This window comes from Dipodomys spectabilis, unplaced genomic scaffold (genome assembly GCF_019054845.1).
Source record: "Dipodomys spectabilis isolate Male_0828 unplaced genomic scaffold, ASM1905484v1 ptg000147l, whole genome shotgun sequence".
NCBI lineage: Eukaryota > Metazoa > Chordata > Mammalia > Rodentia > Heteromyidae > Dipodomys > Dipodomys spectabilis.
In genome coordinates this window covers 9,029,640-9,053,633 of record NW_024870824.1, presented here as the reverse complement: position 1 = coordinate 9,053,633, position 23,994 = coordinate 9,029,640, and the positions used below count along the sequence as shown (strand labels likewise).

Genomic DNA, 23,994 nt, shown 5'->3' with positions numbered 1-23,994 from the left:
AAGGGCCCTGCCATGTACTACACTGCAGAGAGACCTTTAAATAATGCAGATCTGACCAGGTCACTCTCTCACTAAAAACCTTTCAAGAGCTTTCAGTTGTTTGTAGAATGGGTGGGAAGAGCACTTACTAGTGACAAAGTGTGGGGTTGGGGGGGGGGTGCGGGTGTGTGCTCTCAAAGGACAATGATTTACAGCATTTAAATTGGAATGTGACATTAGAACAAACTCCACTTGCTATATAGCATGCTGTATTTATTTATTTATGCATGCTTATTTAGGTCTGGCTTAGCCACAAAGGAATTGGAGTGGCTGAGTATGTAAGATTATGTTTCCTGGGCAGGCAGCAGTAAGCTTTCTCCTCTACATTTTAGAAAAGTCATTCTTGGCTGGGTGCCAGTGGTTCACGCCTGTAATCCTAGCTACTCAGGAGGCTGAGATCTAAGGATCAAGGTTTGAAGCCAGCGCAGGTGGCAAAGTCCATGAGATTCCTATCTCCAAAAAACTACTCAGAAAAAGCTGGAAGTGGCACTGTGGTTCAAGTGGTAGAGGGCTAGCTTTGAACAAAAGAAGCTCAAGGGACAGAGGCCAGACCCAGAGTTCAAGCCCCAGGCAGAAAAAAGATAGAAAGAGAGAGAGAGAGAGAGAGAGAGAGAGAGGGAGGGAGGGAAGGAGGGAGGGAGGGAGGGAGTAAAGGAAGGAGGGAAGGAAGGGAAAAGAAAAGAAAAATTATTCCTGTAGTCGTGAAATCAGATTTTTTAGACCTCAGGCCCAAACTCCTGGAGTTCTACATGTCCTGTCCAGCCAATCACCCTATACTCCAAATAAAGAGACAATTGTGAAAGGCAGAAAAAGGAGGGTGGATTACATGTCATGGGCTGTCCCAGGATATGCACTTCAGTACATATTCAGCCATCTTCAGAGTACAGATATGAGCTTTAGTTTGTATAAACAAGGAACTCAGAGCATGGAGAGAGAAATAATGATTAAAAAGTCTCAGTCACAAATGTGGCCTGGTTAACCATTATCTCAGATCTTGTGTCTAGAGGAATACAGGAAAATTTACTGCTTCATCACTTGAGGGGAGAGGGAACAAGTCACTCATTATTGCCTGATCACGGTGGTTTGGAAGATCTGTGATCTGACCTGGGTTTTTGGATGTTCCCTTCCTTTAGGGGCAGGGCAGTTTCATCTTTTTTTTGGGGGGGGGGGGTCGGTCGTGGGGCCTGAACTCTGGGCCTGGGCACTATCCCTCAGCTCTTCAGCTCAAGACTAATGCTCTACCACTTGAGCCACAGTGCCACTTCCAGCTTTTTCTGCTTACATGATGCTGAGAAATCAAACCCAGGGCCTAATGCATGCAAGGCAAGCACTCTACCACTGAGACATCTTCCCAGCCCCCAGTTTCATCTTTTGCAGCAAGACAGTAAAAAGGAATTGCCTGTCCGTGGGTCAGTTTGCTTTGTGTCACAACATGGTTACTGGAAAATCCTGTCTTTCTGAAAGCTCAAGGTGATTATAAACTGACTGCAGGAGAGAATGGCTCATAATGGCTCAGATCAAAGGACACAGATGCAAAGGGGAGGGGGCGGAGGATGTGCTTCTGACTGGCTTTCATCTTACTCCTAGTTAATTTCTGGACCTAAGTAAGGAGTCACTGTTCTTCCACAAAAAACAGACACCTCTTACGGTATGACCCAACTATAGAGAAATAATAAGTAGGTATCCATCATTCTAAGAGAACTGAATGGAAGCTGAGAGATGAGAGATACTTGCAAGGGTGCTGAGTCACGGCCTAAGGAAGGGTAATTTCTGGATGGTTAAAAGAATATCTCAAGTGAATTCAGCTGGAAAGTAGCTCACTGCATCAGGATCATCCCAGCAGTGCCTCTCCCCTTACTCATGTCAAGGAGATCTTCTGCCAACTATGTATTTATTATTGGTGTTACTAGGGCTTGAACTCGTGGCTTTAAGGTTGCCACGCAGGTAATTTGTTACTTGAGTCACAGAAAGCTTTATGAGTTTTTGTTTGTTTGTTTATAGAGTCTCACTTTTTGTCCAGGCTAGCCTGGATTGGCATCCTCCTATTAATACTTCCTGCTTAGCTGGGATGACAGGCGTATAGCACTGCACCTAACTTCTTTTAGGTGCATGGGGTCTCACACTTTTTTTTTAAACTGGCTTTGAACCTCAAGTTTTTGAATCTCAGTCTCTCAAGTAGCTTCTATTACAGGCCTCACCCATCCTGCTTAGTCCAGTCCCGTATTTAAAGGGCTCTTTCTGATAGGACTCTTAGAAGAGCAATGCATTAAAAACAAGTTATTAATATTATTGGCCATATGCCAGTGGCTCATGTCTGTAATCTTAAATCTTCTGGAGGCTGAGATCTGGAGGATTTAGGTTTGTAGCTAGTCCAGGCAGAAAAGTTTAAGCTAGAAAAGACTCCATCTTCAAAATAATAAGCAAAAAAAAAAAAAAAAGGGGCTAAGTAGGGCGCTGGTGACTCATGCCTAGCTACTGAGGAGGCTGAGATTTGAGGATCACAGTTCAAAACCAGCCAGAGCAGGAAAGTCTGTGAGAATCTTATCTCCAAAAAACCACCAGGAAACCAGAAGTGGTGCAGTGGCTCAAGTGGTAGAGTGCTTGCCTTGAGCTGAAGAGGTGAGGAACAGTGCCCAGGCCCAGAATTCAAGCCTCACAACCAACAAAAACAAACAAACATAAAACCAAACAAAAAAACAGGCACTAATGGTAGAGCACCTGCTGTGCAAGTGGGAGGCCACAAGTTCAAGCCCCAGTACTACCAAAAAATGAAAACTAGGTTATTTTACAAATAACAAAAAAGAAAAATGTCACTTGCTCTAGGAAGCACAAGGTATTTCAAGTTTCCAGAGGAACAAGAGTGCCTGTGACAAAGCCTCCTTGCCACCCCATGGCCCTTTACAGAGCCATCACTGTTACTACTTTCTGGAAATGGCCTGTGCATACACAGACCTGATGCTTGTGGTTTTTATTTTCATTCTGGTGTGGGATTCTATTCACAATGAAGCTCAAAATTTTCCCACCTTGTTCCTTCACTAGGCAGCTCATTCAGAGGCCCAGTTTTGTTAGTCATTACTGTTGTGTAAACTAAGGTAGAGTAGTGTGTGTATGTGTATGTGTTTGTGTATGTGTGTGTGTGTTTAGGGGGTGAGTGTGTTTGTGTGGCAGTATATTATGTTTGTGTGCGAGAGAGAAATTTTGTTTTTAAAGCACTGAAGGACTTTCTAAATGGAAACAACCTGACTCAGGCTAGAACTGTATCTATTCAGGTTGAGCAGGAGCCAGCAGCAGAAGGCAGGCAGGATAGGGTAGGTAGGTCAGTACCAGCCTTCTTGAGTACATTTCTCAGGGATACTTACTTATTTTCAGAGCTTAATAACTTTTTTTAGCCAAGAGTGGGGGGCTTATGTCAGGGTATCATTATCCAGTGACTCACAAGGCTGAGATTAGAGTACCATGGTTTGAGGCTAACTTAAGCAAAATGTCCCTATCTCAAAACAAGCTAGAGGGTATAGGGAGAGGTGCGTTATACTCATAATGACATGTTGAATTGAAACCTCTTTGTACAACTATTTAAAAATAATAAAAAATAAAAGATTAAAAAGTTCTTTGTTAAAACAAAACAAAAAAATGCCATGAACTAGGCATGATGGTGAGTATCTGTAATCCCAACTATGCAAGAGATGTAGGACATGTACATTCTTGCTGCCCAAGAATGGTTGGGCAAATTCAAACCTATATGAAAAGTAAGTGAAAGCAAAAAGAGCTGGAGGCATGATTCAAGTGGTAGAGTACTTGCCTAGCAAGCACAAGGCCTTGCATTCAAACTCCAGATACAGAAAAAAAACATTTTCATCACAGAGGAAATATTCAAACGTATTCTTGCTGGATAAATGATTAAACAATAAAGTAAAATTCTACTTGCATATCCAAACTACTCTCTACTTCGAACATTGACTATAGCCAATTTGGTATTTGGTGTGTTTTGAACCTTTTGTTTTATAGAGATATTATTTTTGTTCTGTTTTTCTACATAGGAGCACCATTATATATACTCTACAAATTGTTTTCTTCATTTAACATTTTGTCTCGGCCTTATCCACTCAACATATGTAGATCTACTTAGTTCTTCATGTCCTCCTTCTTTCTATATTTCTAGTCTAGTTCATGGATGTACTATTTTAAGGATTTTCCTCTTGGTGGATATTTTGGTTGCTTCTAACTTTTGTTATTACATACAATATTCTGTGTGTGTGTATGTGTGTGTAAAACTATGCAAAGATAATTTTTGTAAAATAAAGGAGGATTTTGAGGTAAAAGGTATGCACACTTAAAATTTTAAGAAAATGATTCTCCAAAAAAGACAGTTCCAGGGTCCCCAATAGGCATGAACATAGTAAATTATAAAGGACTGTGATCTTGTGATTTAAAAACCCCCCACATAACTGATGTCAGTATTCACAAGGCTAGGGAAGCCTAAAGATGCAGAGGGTAATGGTAGGCTCTAAACAATAAATAAGGCACCATCTCTGCTTGGTCAGGGGTGAGGGGGGCAAAGGATAGAGCCCAAAGAGTAGTAGTCCAGAGAATAGGTCCCTCCTCACTTGGGATTTGTAAAAAGCTTCCAGGATTTGTAAAAAGCTCTCACATACTCTTTATAAATCTACTTAACAAGACTGTAGATAGGAATTGTGGTGGAGCAATGCTATGCAAAAGTGGATATTTGCTCTACTGGACTCCAGGAGGCTGCCATCTCTGGTAAACTGCTAATGGTTAATTATAGACTTGGACACTCATCCCATTGAGAGTCATTTGAGATGCTCTGCCCCTTGATTTGTGATGTAATAAAACCAAAAGTAACTTGATTTCCTCAAGTCCTCCAGCCTTGGAACACTATCCTTTCCTTCTACATTCAAACAAAAGAGTGTCTTTCTCCACTTCACCATACCAGTAAGATCAGCATTTCTATGACCCCAGAATTGTGTCCTGGTCACTGCTGGCCACTACTTCTTGCCCTTGAAACTGAGTATTGGCATCTTTGTTTTCTTGCCACCATCCCTTGCTAATTGTGCTAAATACTGATGGTTTGTTACCAGAAGTTTGGCTCAGATAATCAACCTCAATCCTAGCATCCAGCAGGTAAAAAATTCAAGTAAGATGAAAACATGGTAAAAAGGATAGGAAAGTTTTATCAGAAATATGGTGGAAAAAGATGACATGTGGCCTAGATGTGCTTTGGGAAGATGGCACTTCAGCCCATGTCAGCCATTTCCACACTCCCCCTTTCCTGTCATCAGGATTACAAACACTGGCCTTAAGTTAAATAGAGAGAGTTGGGGGCAGGGAAAGAGAATGCATGTATAGTTAAAACACTTGTAAGTCACTGGCAGGTTCAGAGGTCTCACGTCCATGGTCTCAGGTTGGTCAGGTGGGGTTTTATTATAATGAGTCACTGATGCATGGCAGCCAGCATCCAGCCCTTCCTAGATTCCAAGATGGCTGCCTAGTTACTGCAGGAGAGAATGGCTCTGTAACATTAAGTCCCTTTCCAGGACCAACACATAGGGTAGTCACTGTCCCAGGGATGGGGAGATTTACTGAGTTAACATTTGACTCTACGCCACAGTTTTACTGGCAAAGGTAAGTAAGCTAAACATCTTTTGTTTTAAAAACTATTTGTTCATCCACCTTAGGCTGGAGTGAAGCCTATCATTAATCCTTGAGGTGGATGGAATAGTAAAAAAAAATGCATTTTGTGATATTTTATGACATTTAGGCTGGCCAGTCTCTTGTAAGTTGAGAAGCTCTCTGTGTGATAGTTGTGTGTGAGTGTGTGTGTGTGTGTGTGTGTGCGTGCGCGCGTGCTGGCACATGCACGCATATCTGAACTGGGGCTTGAACTCAGGGCCTTGAACTGAACTACTTTCTCACTCTATCACTTGAGTTACAGCTCTACTTCCAGCCTTTTGCTGATTAACTAGATATAAGAGTCTCTCAGACTTGTCTGCCTGAGCTGGCTTTGAACCTCAGATCTTAGCCTGCTAAAAGTAACTAGGACTACAGGTGCAAGCTGCCAGCATCTGGCTTATCCCTTTCACCTTATCTTCCATCTTAGGTGTCCTCTGCATTTCACATCACTCATGGCTAAGTACTGCCTATCAGTTTCATGAGGTTTGTAGAAAAAGAAGGGGCAGTGGCAAGTCCTGGCCGGATTGTCACCTCCCATCTCCTCCATTTCCCAGTGAGCAGTTCCTAAATTCCTATGGCTTTATTTGATCCAGCAATTGAACTGCAGAGTTCTGAACAAGTTCCATCTGTTTAAGTTTGGGGCTCAGCTGCTTGCTGCTTGTGTGACCTTTGAAAGTGAGCCTCCCTCAGCTCCAGTTTTTACCATGTAACAGAGATTATGTTTGACTGTATTTAAAGCATTGAGCACAGGACCTGGCAGACAGTAATGTAAAAGGCAACCCCAAGCAATACTTTTCCTTGGCCTTGTGAATTAACTAAAATCTGGACACACTCCCCCACTCTTGCCACTTGGTATCTGTGCTCTCTGATCTGGGTTATTCTCTGCTACAGTCACTTTACAACCACCATGGGCTCCAGGAAAAACAGGATAAGCATCTTGTAATGGGGAAAACTACCCCTCAAACAAGCAATGCTATCTATTTATAGTCTTAAAAAAAAACAAAACTCAGAAACCACCTGCTAGACAACCTGTTCCTATTCATTTCCAGTGGTAAAAATGATAACTTCTCTGAAATTCCTCTGTAGACAAAGACTGAGCTAATACTCAACCAGCCCATACCTTTGGCTTGAGACTTTCAACGATGCATACTTTTCTCACTCCTTACCCCTAATTTCCCCTATTTAACATGAAGCCAATGTCTGTATCCCTAGAAGACATATATTGAAGTGCTGTCTTCCCAAGGCTGCTATGGAAAAAAAAAAAAAAAAACATCCTTTCTCTGCATTTCATCAAGTCTCTTTATTTGGCATATAGGGATGAGTGTCTAGACCTAACTTGTAATTCCCAAACTTAGGTCCTGGGGACTAAAACCATGATTTCAGTAAGTTAGTTCTTATGTCTTAGAGATCTCTACTTTCACCTTAGGAAATGATGCATCAAAGAGGTGCCCTAAGAGGGTCCTGCCATCACCTGACAGGGATGGGAATGGCCTTCAGACCTTGGCAACCACTAGCGGACTTGAAATTCAATAACCTGGGAGCTTTTATCATAGCAACATAAATATAAATACCAACTAATATCACATGCCAAATGGCCCTTGGAAGAATAAAGGTTCCCTGCCCCTATGCCTAGGCAATCCAGCAACTCTCATTCTTTCATCCTTTTCTCCCTTCCCTACTCCCTCCCTCCTTTCCTTCCTTGATTCCTTGATTCCTTCCTTCCTTCCTTCCCTGTTTATTTACTTACAGAACTCACTATGTAGCCCAAGCTGGCCTCAAATTCATCAGCCTCCTGCCTTAGCCTCCGAAGTGCTGGGATTTGCAGATATGAACTACATGTTCATGGAAACTTCCTTTTGGTTCAACTCTTTAGACATGGTGCTTGACTCTTTAGAATGAGACCAGTCCTCAGAGGTTCCCTGGTGAACATAAAGAGGCTCTTGGCCAACTAAAAGTGTTTCTTCAAGCCGGAGCTGAGAGGCAGTATAAATAAACCCTCCTGGAATACAGCTTGCCCTCCCTTCACAGGTGGCACTTCCACCTACACAAAGTTCAAGTCAAACACTTGGGAATCATCCTTTCCCTTATCCACCACATACAGGCCCACAGCAAGCCTGTATTTGCAAATTCTCTATGATTTGGAGAGTCTTAGAATCTTGCCAGACTCCAAGGCAAGGCTGCCCAAGCTCTCCAGGTCTCACCCTTGATTCTCTAGCTCCAGCTTCTGCTGCCCTCAATGTGCCTCCTCATCCCCTACATGTAACAAGCAGTACTCTGTCCTTTACATTGCTCTTCCCCATCACTCCTCACCTGCCATCGCTGCCATCCTCAGGACATTCCCTGGCCACCCATCCAAATTGGCTTAACACTCTCTCCAGGTTCTCCAGCCCTGTGTGTTTTCTTCAGACTTTATAGATTTATTCATTTACTGCCTTCTCCCCCACAAAACTTTATGCCTTGTCTGTCTCACTCACTGCTCTGACCCAGCACCTTGCACCATATATACCTACTTAATGAGTGAGGAAAAAAGAAAAGACTTGAGTCAATGAGGAAAATGAAGGGCAAACCCCAAGTGAACATGGCATCTGAAGATATACTCCAACGTGGAGGTCCCAAAGCACTTCCTCTGTACAGAAGTCTATTTCCTCATTGTGAATGGGATGTAGATCTGAGCCAGGAACCAAGAAGGCCCTGAAACCCAGGGACTTTCTGCATGGACTCCTGAGATGTCAAAGGGATACCTCCCCTCCTCTCAGGCCTACCCCTTTCAGAAATCCTTTAATGGGCCCTGCACTAGTGGCTCACACCAGTAATCCTAGCTACTCTGGAGGCAGGAAAGTCCATGAGACTCTTATCTACAATGAATCACAGAAAAAGCCAGAAGTGGTGCTGTAGCACAAGTGGTAGTACTAGCCTTGAGCTAAAGGAGCTTAGGGACAGCACCCAAGCCCAGAGTTTCAAGGCCCAGGACCAGCAAAAAGAAAAAGAAAAAAGAAATGCTATGGTGGCCACAGCAAAGGGCAGAGCTGCTGCCTCCTACCCAGCTGATTTCTACCCAGCTGCTGCCTTCTTCTGCTCACCACACAGCCCACTGAGTTGCCATAGCAACAGAGGACTGCACCAGAGTCCAAATAGAGATGTCTGTATCTCTTGGTACTTCTGAATGGGGAGGGTGAGAGTGACCAGTCCACAGCTGTGCCCTCTGTGCTGTCTGCTGCTGGCCTGTCCTAGTTGTTAAGAAAAGGGCTCTCCTTTGCCCTTCCACCCTTATCTCACTTCCTCCTTGAACACCTGAGGAAGCATTTCCTCTGCTTTTGCTCTCCCACTATGGAAGGAGAGGGAAGGTATGGCTTCATCTCTGTATTCTGTCCAGGACCACCAACAGAGCAGAAGAATAAAAGGAGTCTCTGATCCATCACAGCTCTCAAGACAGCCTTAGGCTAGTTTCTTTTTAGATTTCACTTCATTAGTCTCACTCTTTACTTCTTGGGAGCTTTTGAGCCTCTGTGAACTACCGTTTTTGGTGCCTCTAAAGAAGCAAAATCTGGCTCCCCCACCCCCCAGAAGCCAAGAACACTTGGGACAGCTACTGTCATTTGTCAAAATTATGGCAACAGCATCTATTCCATGAAAGTGAGTGTATAGCATGCATCCTTTCTGTCGATTTTTATATCTACCACACTAAAGAGATATTACTAATGACTCCTAATGTGTGAAGACACAGGCTTGATCATTCCTCAGGTCACACAGCTAAGAGACCCAGCTATAACCTGAACCCTGCACATGTCTATGCTAAAACCCAAGCGATCAGCCACTGCATAAATTAGCTACCTAGACCGACACATGTAGGTTCTCCACCTCCAGCCCCAGCCAGTGCCCTGGGTCCTCACGTGGCTTCTTCTCAGCCACAGTGGCCAGTAGCTATTGGCTCTGTCCCCAAACTGCATTACCCCCACAGGGATTTGATGGCAACTTGCTCAAAGTGGGAACAAAGGCAGCATTTTTAGCCCCTTCTTTAGAAACCTTTACTCCTTGCCACAAGAGCAGTCCCACTGATTGGCTGTTACCATGGCAACTACCAGCTGGTCTCTGTCCAATTACCTTAGCCCTGCACTGCAGGACCTCCATCCTCATTTCCTGCTTACCCTCCCCATCCCAGCTCACCCAGCGCCTCTGACCTCAGGCAGCTCTGAATGCCGATGTTTTCTAATTACTGCTGCCTCTCAATTCTCTGCTTCTTTCTCAAACCATTGTGCTCTGTACTGAACTTCTCCCAACAGCCTGATAGTCACCCTGACCTCTGGCTCTCTTTATCTGTGGTTTCTGAAGCATGGATTGTGCATCCAGCTCTGCACTCAGCTCACCCACACGCTCCAATGGGCAGACAGCTTAGACACACAAATTTCTTACATCTCTCACTCAGTGTCCAGCACTGAGACGTTTCTGTAACAATACAACAGAATGGAACTTTCCGTTTTCTTGGAGATTACAGACTGATGAAAGCCATCAGGCATTGAAGCAATAAACAAATGGAACTTTGGCTTGTGGTAAGAGTGGTAAAGGCAGAGAAGCTGAGGAGTTCCAACCCCAGAACAAACATTTTCTTTTTACCTTGCTTAAACAATCCCCTTCTAGCCTGTAGGGCACAACATATGAGGGGTAGAAGGAAGGGGAACGAGGTGTCTGTTGGTCATATTTAGATGCAAGTGTCAGAGACATAACTTCAATAGGCTTAGGGGAAAAAATGTTCTGGTCAGGGATACAGCTGAGGCTCTGAGGCCTGAAAGACACAGGGTTCCATCACTGATTCTCCTGATATCAGCTTCCTCCTGCCTCCTCACCGTGGCTTTTCCCACAAGACAGAAGCATGGTTGATGGTAGATCCTGGGAATCTTACTTTTCAGTCTTGGAATATAGCTTGACGTAAAGAAGTCTGCAATTCTAAGACCAACATATCTAAGGAAGAGACTCATTCACACAAGTCAGAAATTCCCATCACTGGACTCTCAGCTGAGGCCAAGAATGGGGTCACAGGGACCAGACAAGGAAGCTCTCTAGTTCCTGAGCAGCTGTCTTTGGTGGGTAAAACCAACAGTCTAGAGCATTTTACAAAGTGAAACCCGTGCTCATGTGTGTCCTCAGCAACTTTACCTCACCCTGACTCCTGCTTCTGTACATAACAGTCTCACTTTTGTCTCCAAGTGGCCACCCTGAAGCATGGGCCCAAGCTCAGGCCCAACCCTGAAGGTCCTCTGTATTGCCCTCACATAGAGTTCCATCTACTCCATGAGTGTACCCAAGTCACCATTATCAGTGGACTGCTGGGTAAGGAGACTTTAAAGAAGGTCTGGGATGACAAATGGGAAACACCTCATAACTCACAAGACCAATTTAGGCTCCATCTACAGAGTCATTTCTTACCAGCTTCTACTGTTTGCGCTCAGACTAAGGATATTACATTTGTTTGAACTCTCCCCAGAATACCTTAGCATGGACACCCTTCCACCTCAACCAATTCCATTACTTTTAGTCTCTACCCAAATCAAGTACCTGAGCCTATGTGAGCATACATATCCTAAAAAACACAGTATGGTGCCATGTTAAACAAAACACTCCTCAATCTGAGCACGTGAAAGACAAGAGAAGCCTGGGAACTATAGGGCTCCTATCCAGTGTTTAAGACAGGCCATCGGTTATCCTAGCTACTCGGGAGGCTAAGACCTGGCTTCAGTATAACTAAGAAACACATTTAATGTATAGTTTCTCTCCAATGCACTAAACACATACTATTTTAATCAAGTTCACATGTGTGACCACACAGAGTGTCCACCCCTTGGCAAACACTGGATTTGAGGATAACTTCAGCTTCCAAATGTCTCCACTTCTGCTGTGAACTATAATGTCTCCAAAAGGGAATAAAACTTCTGAACAGAATTATATGTATAATTCCTATACCACAAGTTAGCATGAGCCTTGGAGCACAATGGCTGTGTTTTGATAGCTTATTCTCTTTCCTCTCTCTCACAGTTACAGACTCCCAACTCCATGTCCTGAGCCTGAATTGGGCCTTGCTCACTACTCTACCTTCAGGGGCCCCACACGGTACTTACGTGTCATCTACCTAAAATGCCGATCCAAACTGTGCCAAGCCTAGCTTTGGAGGTCATGGGAAAAGGCCTCTAAGAGGGTTAGCCTCTTCCTCCTTCATGAGCAATATCAAAGTTAAGCAAGCCTGCTGAGGTTGGCAGCCTCCTCTGGTTCTGGTACACAGCCACGTTTGAGAACATTGCTCCCAAGGAAGCTTTGGTCTACTCAGTCACAGTAAGCTGCACAGTTGAAACTAGGCAGGAAGACTTTAGCTCTCACTTCCTGTACTTACTACAGTCTCAAATTCTCTCCCCAGGCCAGCAAAGCAAGTGGTGCTTACATCTATGTTTTACAGAGAAGCTGAGGGCACATTCCAGATACCCTTTGGCCAAACTACTTAGCTCAACTAACTCTCCCTTGCTACAAGTAACTCATTCTCACAATCATTCACTCATTCATGCGTGCATGCATGTAACAATTAAAAACAAATGAATTACTTTTTGCATAGCTATCATTAAATACCTGACATAAGCAACTGGAAGGAAGATTTATTTTGGCTCCCAGTTTCAGAGGGTTCAATCCATGGTTGCTTGGCTCTCCCTATGTGCTTGGGCAGAGCATCATGGAAGGAAGACTATGAGGTGGGCAAGATTCACATCTTGAGGCAGACAGCAAGTGAGACAGAAAGCTAGGAAGGAGACAAGGGAAGATTCCTCCAGAGACCCTGCTCTCTCAGTTACCTACTTCCTCCAGCTAAGTCCCACCTCCTGGTTTCCAGAACCTTCCCAAATGGCTCTACCAGCTGGGGATCAAGCACGTAAAATATGAGCCTGTGGGGGATGATTCACATTCAAACCAGAACACTATAGCATAGCCTTCTCAGCTGGGAACAGACTACACCCACTCCCCTAGCAGACCAGACTAGAGATGGATGAGTGAACTGAAGTCCTCAAGTGCTTGGTAATTACAGGCTCATACCTGTAAACGGTAACTACTTAAGAGACTGAGATCTGAGGATAGAGGTTCAAAGCCAACTTGGGCAGAAAAGTCTGTGCAATTCTTATCTCCAATTAGCCAGCAAAAAGCCAAAGCAGAGGCGTAGTTCAAGTGGTAGAGCACCAGCCATGAGTAAAAAACCAAGTGATGGTGCAAGACTCAGAGTTTAAGGCCTAATATCAGCATTAAACACACACACACACACACACACACACACACACACACACTAAAACAGAACAACAACAAAAAGCAGCTTTTACCTACCTCTACCTAAACTCCGCTTTACTGGAGGAAGAAATGGTACCCCACGGCTTCCTTGATTTTGATTATTCAAGTGATTTGGGACCCAGGCCGGAAGGTTATGGTTATATAAGCATGGAAAAGGAAATCTCTATCTTGCTTACTTTGGGAACTTTCCAGAAGCTAACATCAATAGCAGGTCGTGTTAAAAATGGGTTAAAATCATTATCAGATTATGAATAATTCACAGGCACCCCTGTTACCCATTACAGTTTGTTCTCCATAATTGCTTCCTGGAAGTCAGCTCCCAGTGTAGGGAATTGGGACCATCCATGAAATTGAGTATTTCTGCCTGTGATAAGTAAATTTAAACAAAATTGTGAATTAGTTTCAGTCTACTGCTGCCTGTCCTCTTTGAGTTGGTAAGACTGGATTTTAGCAAAATAACCCAAGCAAGTTAAAAAAAAAAAAAAAAAGCCAGCCCGGGGGCAGTGGCTCACACCTGTAATCCTAGCTATTCAGGGGGCTGAGCTCTGAGGATCACGGTTCAAAGCCAGCCCAGTCAGGAAAGTATTTGAGACTCCTATCTCCAATAAACCACTGAGAAAACCAGAAGTGGCACTGTGGTTCTAGTGGTAGCCATGAGCTCAAGAGCTGAGGGACAGTGCCTAGGCCCAGAGTACAAGCCCCATAAACAACAACAAAAACAAAAACAACAACAACAACAAAAGCCTAGTTCCTCTGTAAGGCAAATCTGTCCCCATTCCTATTTATACCAGGCAGTAACTCCATGGATTCTAAGGATTTTGGAAGCCTCAGGGTAGGATGGGGTAAGGAGCTAAAAGACAGATGTCAGAGGGAGAATCAGAGTTAAACCACAAAATGTATTCATATATAAACATAAAATGACCAGGATTACAAGCAACTTATGACTTAAGAAAACTGATCTGGGGCAGAAGGTGAACAAATGCAGTCATGGTACTCAGTAGACACTATGTGGAAAATAATGCAACTTGTGGGCAACAATGGAAGGGGGAAACTGAGGAATAGCGAAAGAAGGTGAGATAATTGTCCACAAAGAAACATACTCATTACCTGACTTATGAAACTGTAACCCCTCTATATATCACCCTTATGATAACAATAAAAACACTTTAAATGGAATCATGCAAAGTGTTGTCATTTGTGACTGGCTCCTTTGGTTCAGATAATACCGGCAAGATTAACCATATTGTAGTATTTATCAGTATTTATTCAATCTGATTGCTGAATAATATTCCATGGTATAGATACATCATTGGTTGTTTCTCCATTCATCAGTTACTGATTAATCGGGTTATTTTCACTTGGTTATGATGAAAAATGTTGCTCTGAATATTCATGCACAGATTTTTGTGTGAACATATGTTTTTAGTCTTCTTGGAAAGATACCTAAGAAGTAAAATGGCTGGCTCATGTAGTAAATATGTGTCTCCCTGACAGGAACGATGGGACTGTTTCTCACTATGACTATACCATCTTACATTCCCACCAAGAATGTACAAAAGGAGGGTCCTACCCTTCTCTGGCAATACTGGGGTTTGAACTCAGGGCCTCTTTCTTGGTTGACTGGCACTCTAACTTTGAGCCATTCTACCAGCCTAGGTTTTTGCTAGTTAATTGGAGGTAGAGTCCTTTTGGAGTTTTGTAGTAGGAATGATTTCAAATGATGTTTCAGCTCTCACGTGGCTAGAATTGCAGGCATGGGCTATCAGTGCTTGCTTGGCTAATATGTCCTTTCTTTAGCAATACCCGTACTTTCTTTTCTTTTTTTATTTTACATTTTATTAGCACATATTAGTTGTATAAGGGGATTTTGTTGTTATTATAACCTTACTTTATTTTCTTTGTCAAAGCCTAGCTGTTCTAAGTACCTCTCTCAGCTTATGTGAAAACCTACTCATTATCACTGGTTCCATGTGCCATTCTTTCAGGATAAATATTTTAACAAGAGTTTCCTAGAGGGCTGGGAATGCATGCGCGAAGCCCTGGGTTCAATTCCTCAGTACCACATAAACAAAAAAAGCTGGAAGTGGCGCTGTGGCTCAAGTGGTAGTGCACTAGCCTTGAGCAAAAGCAGCTCAGGGACAGTGCCCAGGCTCTGAGTTCAAGCTATTTACTTATGTAACCAGGAAGACAGTGGGGTAACATAAATTCTAAGGGGGTAGTTACAGGAATGAAAATTTTAGGAAGAACAATTTCTTTTTGTTCCTCTTCCTGTGTGTCTGGGATAAGTTCTCAGACTCACCTCTTCCTAGCTTAGTAAAAGCAAGACCAGGCCCCATCTCCCAACATACCTCAAATATCATCCTCATCCCTGGATCAAATAGGTAGGGTGTCCAGAAAAATGAAGTCTAATGCTTGCCCCACACCTCCCTGGCCCATATTATTGGTGCCCAAATCAGAAAAAAAGGGAGTGGGTATTCTGGACCAGTGGTGAGAGGCACATGCTGGGTCATCCAAAATAGTTGCTGGCAAAGTCCTTAATTCAAAGGCAATGCACCAGTGCAAGAAAGTTCATACTTCGTGGCTGACAGGTAGAAGGATATTTTGGGACCAGAGGAACCTGAAATTAACCCCTAGCTTTCTCATTTTGTATCTGGAGTCAGCCTGCTCAGCACAGTCTCCAGGGGAAACAGAAGGCAAAGCCCTGGGAAACCTGACAGGCTCTTTTTGAATTGAAGAGCAATGGACATTAATATAGCAAAACCAGAGCCTGGGCAGGCCACCACTTTCCTGGTGGCTTTCACCATTTCATGGTGTGCCATTGTACTTTCTCCAAGTAAGCAGAGCAGAATCCGTTTTAGAATACAGAGAAATGGCTTCAGTAATTGGAAACACTTGCTTTATTCTCTGTGGGTTACAAAATCTGAGAAGGGCTCTTCAGGGGCTTCAAAACACTTTTCAAATAAAGGTAAAATAGGTATTTGAGCCCACACGTTAAAAAGAGGAAATGAGCTGAATCCTGGAATGTCAGAGCTAGAGGAGCCCAAGGGGAGCACCTAATTCTCCCACTTGTTTTGCACCAGGGGAAATTGAGGCTCAGGCTGCAAAGGCCCTCTGTGATCCAGTGGCCCAGCTAGCTGTAAATTCAGATATTCCAGCTAGGTGTACTCTCCTCTCCCTTGTAAGTGCAGACCCAGAGGAAACCCAGCTCCAGCTACATTGGAAAGACCAGAGAATGGTGCTTCCTTAATGCTAGCATTAATTCCCAGTTTGGGCATTGCCGGAACACCTTCAATGCCTTGGGGAGATCTCATGCTGAGATCAGCCAGAACTGCCAGAGCCCTGGCCCTGTGGTAACTCAGCCTGCACAGGAAGCATCTTAATGAGATGGCTGGGTGTTAGGGAAGCAGGGCCCTGGGCGTGAGCAACCCAGAGAGGGGCACTTTTGGAAGTGACTTCAGGAGCTGAAATCCACATTCAATCTGCATGCTGGGCACACATGATAGTCTGTGAGCAGCACCAAGATATTGTAACTGTATGATCGGCCTGAAACCCTGTTATTCAGAGATACTGCTGGGATGTTTTGAAGTTTTCAGTTTTTCTTTTCTCATAAAATTTTAAAAGCTCTTTACTTATAGATTTAGTTCTTGTCTATTTTACAAGTGGCAGAGGGCCAGCCATGGGCAAAGAAATCAAGCAAGTATAAGGCTCTGAATTCCAGACCCAGTAACAAACAACAGCAGTTAAAACAATTAAACAATTAAAACTGTGGTAGTGTTGCCATGTAAAAGTCTGAGCTTAGAAAGTCTGGAGGACAGGTTAAGTTTTGTTTCATGAGGTAGTCCTAGCCCTGGATGGATGCCTTCTTTCTTGTGGTAGCATTTCCAAGAGCTATGCTGGGTAAGTAAATACAATGGTCTGGGCGTGTCTCTGGAACACAATGCCCTGAGTTTAATTCCTAGCACATACATGAATGAATGAAAGATAAAATGAACAAACAAATAAAAAGTCAATTCTTAAACTCAGTGCTGGTAGCCTGTAATCCTAGACTCTAAGGAGGCTAAGATCTGAGGATCACAGTTCAAAGCCAGCCTGGGCAGGAAAGGTCTGTGAGACTCTTCAATTAAGCAGACAAAAATAAAAAGCTAGAAGTGAGGCTGTGGCTCAAGTGATAGTGCACAGCTTTAAGCAAAAGCTAAGGGTTAGGGCCTGAGTCAAGCCCTAGTACTGGAACAAAACAACAACAACAACTGATTAGCCATATTTTAAGTGTTACACATGGCTAGAAGTTAGTACACTGAGATCGCAGGTCTGCTTTACTTTCATCATCACTCTATCTTACCGGGTTATCCACATTGAAGGTACAAAAAATTTCAGCTTACATTGTTTTGGATGTAGCTTGCCTCCCCCACAAGGTTCAGAATCTAGAATCCTGGTCCCAGTGTGGCAATGTTGAAAGGTGAGAGAATCTTTCATAGGTGGGGCCTAGACAAGATAATTAGGTCAGGAGCTTCACCATTGGAAGGAATTAATGCAACTAAGGAGGGAGTGAGTTAACTCTCATGAGACCAGGTTGTATAATAAAGCTACCCTACATATTTAGCCCTTTCTCCATGTAGCTTATTTTCTTTCTTTTTTTGGGGGGTCCAGTCGTGGAACTGAACTCTAGGCCTGGGTGCTGTCCCTCAGCTCTTCAGCTCAAGGCTAGCACTCTACCACTTGAGCCACAGCACCACTTCTGGCTTTTTTCTTTTTGCTTATGTGGTGCTGAGGAATCAAACCCAGGGCCTCATGCATGCAAGGCAAGCGCTCTACCACTGAGCCACCTTCCCAGCCCTGTAGCTTGTTTTCTTTCTGTTTCTCTTCCCTTGTGTTCAGTATATGTGTGCACGCGCGAGTGCACCAATAATGGACTTTGAACTCAGCTTTGAATTCCCAATTGGCTGTTTTGCTCAAGGCTGATGCTTTACCATTTGAACTATACCTCCACTTCTTGTCCTTTGTGTTTTAATGAAGTCAGGTGACTCTCACCAGAGGTCTTATGTAGGCTACCCAGTCTAGGTTACTTGTGCCCTTGAACAGCTCTACTTTGTCCTGAATAATAAACTGTCCTATCAATTGGTCACCATGGCCCCTCTGTCTATAGAAAGCTTAAGTCTATTATTCCAAAAGAGTGGGGAAATCCTTCCACTTATTTTAAAGTATCTCCTCTCCCTCCCATTGAGGAAAACTTCCCATATATGTGGAAGGAGACCAATGAAAGCTACAGTGGACAAGAAATACCAGAACTAACAATTGCCAAGCTATAATGCTTGAGTATTTCCTGATCTCTTTGAGTAGACCTGAATTGACCAGATACACTTGGTTAGCATTTTACATTAGTTAGCTCACAGATCTACATTTACTTTGCTTAGTTCAGGAAGAATCTCTTTGGGAAGGCCAGTAGCTTCTTGTCTGCCCAAAGAAAACTACCAGTGGCTAGTGTATTTGCATTAGAGATGACTAAGCAGTCTCAAGGATCTTGTCTCCTGCACTTAGGATCCAGGAAGGAGCAATCCTGTATTCTAGAGGGAACTCTCTTGCTCTTCCTTATTTCAAGATTGGGAAGGGAGTTGCCTGGGGTGGGAAAGCAGCTGGCAGCCTTTAAATCAGGTGAGACATCCTCTGAATAAGCAATCCTCTGTTGGCAAAATTTAAGGGCATGAGCTAAGATTTAATGGCCAACGCACTCATTACAAATAATATTGTTTATGATAGTGGAAAATTGGCAATAGCTCCAGACCCAGGGGAATTGATTAAATGATGTCACATTCATACAATGGAACATTATCTGGCTTTTAAAAGTTACATGCTACATGAATATTCATAGACATGGAAAGATGGTTAAAGTAAAATTGTTAGGAAAAATACAACTCTGATGCATTTAAGTCAATATACACATGATAAATGTATGGATGGGTATATATCAAATCTTCACAGAAGTTGACTTAAGATGAGGAGTATTTTAAAATCTTTTTTGCCTATGTGTATGTTCTTTGTGGATGGACACCTGTTACTTTGTAAAGAGAAGAAAATGATAGAAATTAGTTTCCATTCTAAGCGAGGCAATCTCCTTACTGGACTAACCAAAACTCAAAAGGACTCACAATGCCCAAAGGTATAAGGATGTAGAACAGCCAGGACTTTGTCCCATGGCTGATAGAAGGTTATGCTGTAATGACTACCTTAGGAAACTTTTTGCTAAGGCAAAAACACACATTAGTCCCACGACCCAGCAATTCCTTTCTGGAGACATGCCAACAAAAACATGTGCTGTGCCAGAAGCTCTTTGCCTTGTGACAGGATTGCATCCCTACAAACATACACTGTAAAGTGAAAATACTCTAAGTTTAAAATGCATTTCATACACCTAACCTCAACACTGTAGCTTAGCAACACAATTCACTGTAGAATACCAGCTATTTTCTTTCATGACTACGTGGCTGGCTGGTTGCTGTGGCTGGCTAGTGTTACCTCACATCATGAGCGAGTACAGAAACACATACCCACCAGCCTGGGAAAGTTCAAAATTCAAAGTACTGAACATACATCACATTTACACCATAATACAGTTAAAAACCATTGTCGTGGATTGTCTATACATCAAGGCAAATGCATAACATTGTTCATTTTTAGCATTATTAATTACACCCCTAAGCCAGGCACCAGTGGCTCTTGCCTGTATTCCTAGTTACTCAGAAGCCTGAAATCTGAGGACCATGATTCAAAGATAGCCCATACAAAAAAGTTCATGAGACTCTTATCTCCACTTAACCAGCAAAAATTCACAAGTGGAGTTATGGCTCAAGTGGTAGATCCCCAACCTTGAGCAAATATACTAAAGGACCTGACACAGGCTCCAAGTTTAAACCCCAGGGCCAGCCTCCCCCATAGAAATAGTACCCAGCTGGAAACACCACCAATGTTAATCAGCAACTGAGCATGTAAAAGACACTACCTGTTCATTACACAGAATATTACAGAATAGTGAAGAAGCAAACTTCTACAACATGAATTAATTTCACAGATTCAATGTTGAGTGAAAACAATCTGATCCAGAAAAAGACATACTATATGATTCCGATTACCTAAAGGTAAGAGCAGCACAAGTGCATCAAGGATAATACAGGTGAAGGTTTACCTTTAGAGTTGGCACTGATGAAGAAGGAACCTGAGTTCTAGGGTGCTGGGACAGCTCTACATCAGGGCTGTCCAAAACAAAAATGGGGTTACATATATAATTTAAAATGTTCTATAGTTGTATTTTTAAGGATAGAAATTGGACGTTAATTTCAATGATTTTTCTGTGTGTATGTGTGTGATTCTGGAGGTTATGTTTTTAAGGCAAATGCTACCACTGAACTACATGCTCACTCATACTGTTTTTGGTACTAAGTTGTCAAAGTGTATTTTACACTTACAGTACGTCTCAACTACAAGTAGCTACCCTTAATAGCTACACAAGGGTGATGGCCATTGTATTGAACAGTGCAGGACAACATCATCATCTGGGTGGTGGCATGATGAATATATACTTAAATAAAAATTAAGCTATACATTCAATATACAAAAGTCACACCTCAATAAAATGACTAAAAATTTTAAAAAATAGTTTGATGCAGTGGCTCATGCCTCTACGCCTAGCACTTGGGAGACAGAAATCTTGGAACTGTGATTCAAGGCCAGTCTGAGCAAAAAAGTTTTCAAGACTTCATGGGACACTAACGGCAAATTGTAGTGGTACATGCCTGTCATACTTGTGAAAGGAAAACACAAAATAGGAGGACTGCAGTTCAGGCCCAACTGGGCATAAAGTGAGAGCATATCTTTTTTTTTTTTTTTCCCCATTCGTGGGGCCTGAACTCTGGACCTATACACTGTCCCTCAGCTCTTCAGCTCAAGGCTAGCACTCTACCACTTGAGCCACAGTGTCACTTCTAGCTTTTTCTGCTTATGTGGTGCTGAGGAATTGAACCCAGGGCCTCACGCATGCAAGGCAAGCGCTCTACCACTTAGCTACCTTCCCAGCCATGAGAGCATATCTTAAAAATAACACACACACAAAGGGACTGGCAGAGTGTCTTCCTAACAATCCTCAGTATTGCCAAAAAATTGCCAAAAATATGTTTTAGAAAAGCATAAAAAGATCCTAGTAAGAAAACTGGGTCTATACTTCCCCTACATAAATAGCCCTTGATTTCCCCTGATTGTTTCTGTAGATGGTTTGCTTTTCTATTAGGTTTAAGTGTCCGTATCTGGTTTGTTTTGCTCATGTATAACACTTGGGTTTGATTCCACATACCTTGTGAGGTTTAGACCTATATAAGCTTTGTGCTAGCTGCATTCCAGGCTGCTGGTCTTTGAGTCAAGAGTCTACCAGCAGTCCTCCGACCCTCCAATAAAGACTCATAATTTGGCCTTTTAAGTGGTGGCTTCTCTGCTTCTCGCAACTGAGTTTCCTTACAACACTAGCTACTTAGAAGGCTGAGATCTGAGGATCGCAGTTTGAAGCCAGCCAAGATAGGAACGTTTGTGAGACTCTTATCTCCAATAAACTACTAAAAAGACAGAAGTAGAATTGTAGCTCAAGTGGTAGAGCGCTAGCCTTGAGCAAAAGTTCAGCAACAGAGCCGAGGTCCTGAGCCAGGACCAAAATACACACACAAAAAGCATAGAGGCTTTTAAAAAACATAAAAAAACATTTTTTAAAAAGCATAAAAGCAATCTAAGCCCACTCGGCTTAGCTGATTAGCCCTTTTTGGGACCAAGGACACAGTTCAATAATTCAAGGGCAACTTCTCAAGTCAGCTGATTTGTCTGCCCTGTAGAAATATGACCCAAGGTGTGACAGAGCAAGGTGAAAGTAGCTCCACTAAAACAAGAAAGAACAAGAAAGATCAGAAACTTGGGAAGAATGCCCAGATGCAAACAGGGTTATGGAGGGATTCTAACAGTTTGGACACTGTACCTTTTAACTGTCTAGTTTGTACACTGCATCTTTTAACTGTCCTGAGTTGAACAGAATGCTTCAAGAATATGGTATGGGATCATGCAGGAGAGGGTAAGCAAGAGCTCACATTCATTGGCCAGAAAGGCTCTCATAGATGAGGTGGTTCTTGGTCCACTCAAGCATGAAAGAATCTACCTATATCGATCTACTGAGCACCATAATCTATTCCTGAGGTGAGGTACACATACAAGATGATTTTAGTGGTATATCATAAATTTTATTTTTAATAGTTATATTTTCATTTAAAGATATATGTAGGGCTGGGAGTATAACTCTGTGGTAGAGTATCTGCCTAGCATGTACATGGCCCAGGTTTCAATCGTCAGCAAAGAAAAAAGAAAAAAAAAAAAGAAACAAAAAGATGTGGGTCTATAAGTATACAACTGTATATAATGAAATATAAAATTCACGGATATAATATCTGATTAGCAAAATGGTAAATTTTAAAGAATGACTTCAAAGAAAATATTAAAATAATAACACACAGTACATGATATAGCAAAACTAAATTGTGAATTAATATGTGAATGTTTGAAGTTTTAAAAAACAGTGGTTTTTACTACTCCTCTTCCATAAATTGATTTTGGACATAGGTTTTGAGGGGTGGGGAAAAAGGAGATTCATAAACACAAGAACCATAGAGATAAATCAGGAGGAAAGCAAAATCAGCATTGTATTTAGAGTCTAAGAACCAACAGAAACTGTGTCGTTAGAAGATATTTCCTAGAAAAATCACAACTTTAAACAATGGTGTCAATTTGTCAAGAAACTCACTGTAGTCAAAACAGAGTTCTGTCCTGGAGTAAAGGTCCTCATTCCTAACAAAAGTGATGTCCTCAGAGCATGCACCTCCTAGTTGTCTTGTCACTTGGGTATTTCCTGTTAGTCTTGTCTGCAAACAAAATGGCTGTCTGCAGAACTGACCAAGGGCCCAGGCATCTGACAAGCTGGTAGCCTGATAAAAGGTAAGAAAATCATGGGTAAGTGACCATCTATGAATATTGAATTTGACAGAAAAACATAGAACAGTAGCCTATCTTTGATTGCCTGCTCTCTTTCTCATCTATCTATTGTTCCATTTTAAGAATTTCTGTTTCTGATCAGTATCCTTAACGCTTTTCTTCCAATTTCTGACTGAAATGCTTCCTAATTTGGATAAAACCACCTTTAGATACACAGCTAGCAGTCAAGTTTATGTAGATCAGCCACAAGGGCGGGCTTTGTCCCAAGGCTTGAGTTTCCTTAGGAACCTTAGAATCCAGCAAGATTCCCCCACCCAACACCTGTCACCTGTAACTGGCACACCTGGGGGCAGTGGGCAGGCCCCCAGGCTCATCCTCTGAGGTCACTTCCTCTTATACTTCAGCCACACTTCTTCCCTGCCCTCCCCCATATAATCTTTCTCCATAAATTCACCCCCTTCTCACCTCCATCTGATGCAGGCTCTGCATATAAACATCTGGTGCAGGCCAGAGGTTTGTTTTTCCAAACAAACTCTCCTTTGCCTGAACAACCATGTAGAGGTCTCCTTTCTCCAACCCTTACATCCCTGAGGTTTTTGTGTTTTTCTTTGTTTGTTTTTTCTTTTTCCCCTCAGTCTAACTTTCTACCACTTGAGCCATAGCTCCACTCTGGATTTTTGGCAGATAATTGAAGATAAAAATCTCACAGACTTTTCCTGCCTAGGCTGGCTTTGAACCACAATCCTTATATCTCAAGTCTCCCAGGTAGCTAGGATTACAGATGTGAGCCATAGGCACCCACTTTCTATCTTCAATTTTTAAAATATAATATTATTATTATTACTATTATTATTATTATTGAGTTGTATGCTGGGTTAAAGTTCCATAAGTCAGATAATGAGTACAATTCTTCTTGGACCATGTCACCCCTTCCTTCTTTTTCCTTCC

General features: G+C 42.6%; 1 protein-coding gene across 1 annotated transcript in view; it reads right to left on the bottom strand.

The window, feature by feature from the left end:
- Window positions 1–22,915, bottom strand: part of Ndfip1 (Nedd4 family interacting protein 1) — a 92,972-nt gene extending 70,057 nt beyond the window's left edge. The window contains exon 1 of the mRNA XM_042691979.1: window positions 22,859–22,915. Within this exon, the coding sequence (XP_042547913.1) occupies window positions 22,859–22,900 (42 nt within the window). The 5' untranslated portion in view covers window positions 22,901–22,915. The remainder of the gene's footprint in view (window positions 1–22,858) is intronic.
- Between the last annotated feature and the right edge of the window lie 1,079 nt (window positions 22,916–23,994).